General features: G+C 62.9%; 1 protein-coding gene across 1 annotated transcript; it reads right to left on the minus strand.

Moving 5' to 3' along the window:
- Positions 1-795: 795 nt before the first annotated feature.
- EMIHUDRAFT_60319 (hypothetical protein) lies at positions 796-1,230 on the minus strand (the record flags this gene model as incomplete). The annotated part of the gene is made up of 1 exon (XM_005781867.1): positions 796-1,230. A coding segment is annotated over one exon (435 nt), but the record flags the coding sequence as incomplete, so codon positions are not given.
- Between the last annotated feature and the right edge of the window lie 575 nt (positions 1,231-1,805).

The raw sequence follows: 1,805 nt of genomic DNA on the forward strand, positions 1-1,805 counted from the left end.
AACATGTAGATGTCCTGTATGGGCGGGGCGTTCCGGCCCGAGGGTGTAAAGGTAACATATTATTTATGGCCTATAGCGTACTGACACCAACACAGTGCGTAGCGCCGTCTCGCGATCGATTAGGCATCGAGGGGCGCAGCTGCGCGGCAGGGACGGTTCCCCCCTCCCCTCCCTTACCCGAGGAACGGGGCGGGGCAGCCAGCAACCGCCCAGCGCGCTCGCCGTCGACGCGGCGTGGACGGCGCTCTCGGGCGGCTCCTCGTACGTCTCGCCCGAGGAGGTTGCGAGACAGCTCGGCCGGTGGCGGCCGGAGCCTGCCGTCTTCGTGCTGGACGAGTTCGAGCGCTCCCTCCTCGCGGGGCGTGCCGGCGTCGCCTCGGGCTACCTCATCCTGTTTGGTATGCAGGCGCTGGCCTTGGCGCTCTTTGTCGTACAGCCGCTGTGGGAAGCCGCGGTCGGCGCGACCTAGCATCTATCCGCGCGGTCCGTTTTGGTGCATGCACAGATGTACATGTGCATGCATCTGGTATCTCTGTAACGACTAACGTGTTACCAAAAATGAAAAGAGAGAGCGTACTCTGAACGGTACACGTCTCTCGCCCGCGGTCGGCGAGCTCCATCGAGCAAAACAAAAATAGGTGCGACGGGAGAACTGGACGTTTAGAAGAGCCGAGTCGGCCCACTCGGCCGTCTGACCCTTGCTGGCGGCGGCGGCATCTTCTCGCTGCTGCTCAGCGGCGCCTGCGGCGGCAGCGGCGGCAGCGGCGGCAGCGGCGGCGGCGTGCTCGCGCCGCCAAACAACTCAATCGTCTGCAGGTCGAGGAGAGAGGCGGCGGAGCCAGCGAATCGTCGGTACTCGTCAAACGTGGCCACGAGGGACCAGCGCTGCTGCTGTCGCATGCAGCCGACCAGGACGCCAGTCTCGCGCTGGCCGCGCAAGCAGTGCACCAGCACCGGCTGACGCTCGGGCCGCTGGGCGGCTGCCAGCGCTTCGGCGAGCGCGCCACCGTCCATGGCGACGAGAGGCTCGCGGTTGGTCCCGACGCGACAATCAATGACCGCAACCCCGGCCGCAGCAATCCACTCCTCCACCGCCGGCGGGTAGGCCGGGCCGTCGACCAGCCGCACCAGCGTTCGCAGGCCGAGTCGCCGTAAGTAGGCCACGCTGTTGCGGCCTGGCATGCCTGAGCGGTAGATTCCCGGCGCCACGAGACCAAAGTTGAGCGGAGGCTCGTGTGCTTGCGCCATGGAGAATTTTACAAAAAGATTCAATCTGGACTCTCTCTCACAGCCTGGACGAGTGAACTACAGGTAGTGGGGAAGGCAGCCTCGATGGCCATACAGACATGGGTGCGAAACAACGACAAGACCAAGACACGGGCAGAGGAACGAGAGAAGAATATAGAGTGGATAAAGCGCCTGTTCACGGCATGGAGGGTAAGCCACGCCGAACGCAAGGAAGCCGGGGAAGACGACCCCGAGGAGGACGAAACAAAAGTGGAAATCCCGCCGTCAGCTGTCACAATATACCCGAAGGGAACCCCAGTGCCAACACCGACCGTTGAGGTACAAGTGCTCGAAACGAGAGTGGACCTGAGCAACGACATGACAGGGCGGGATATGCTCGCAGTGGGAGTCAGAAATGTGGTCCTTGCGCGAGGAATGCTCGATAAACTCGAGGGACCAAAATACGCGGAGAGGAGAGCGGAGTTACGCAGAAAGGCGAGAGAAGCAGCGAGAGCAAGAGATCGGCAGACGACAGCGGCGTCTCAGAACGAGGCCGAGGAGAGCGATGAGTCAGGGGA

This window comes from Emiliania huxleyi (assembly GCF_000372725.1).
Source record: "Emiliania huxleyi CCMP1516 chromosome Unknown EMIHUscaffold_1980, whole genome shotgun sequence".
In the NCBI taxonomy this organism is placed as follows: domain Eukaryota; phylum Haptophyta; order Isochrysidales; family Noelaerhabdaceae; genus Emiliania; species Emiliania huxleyi.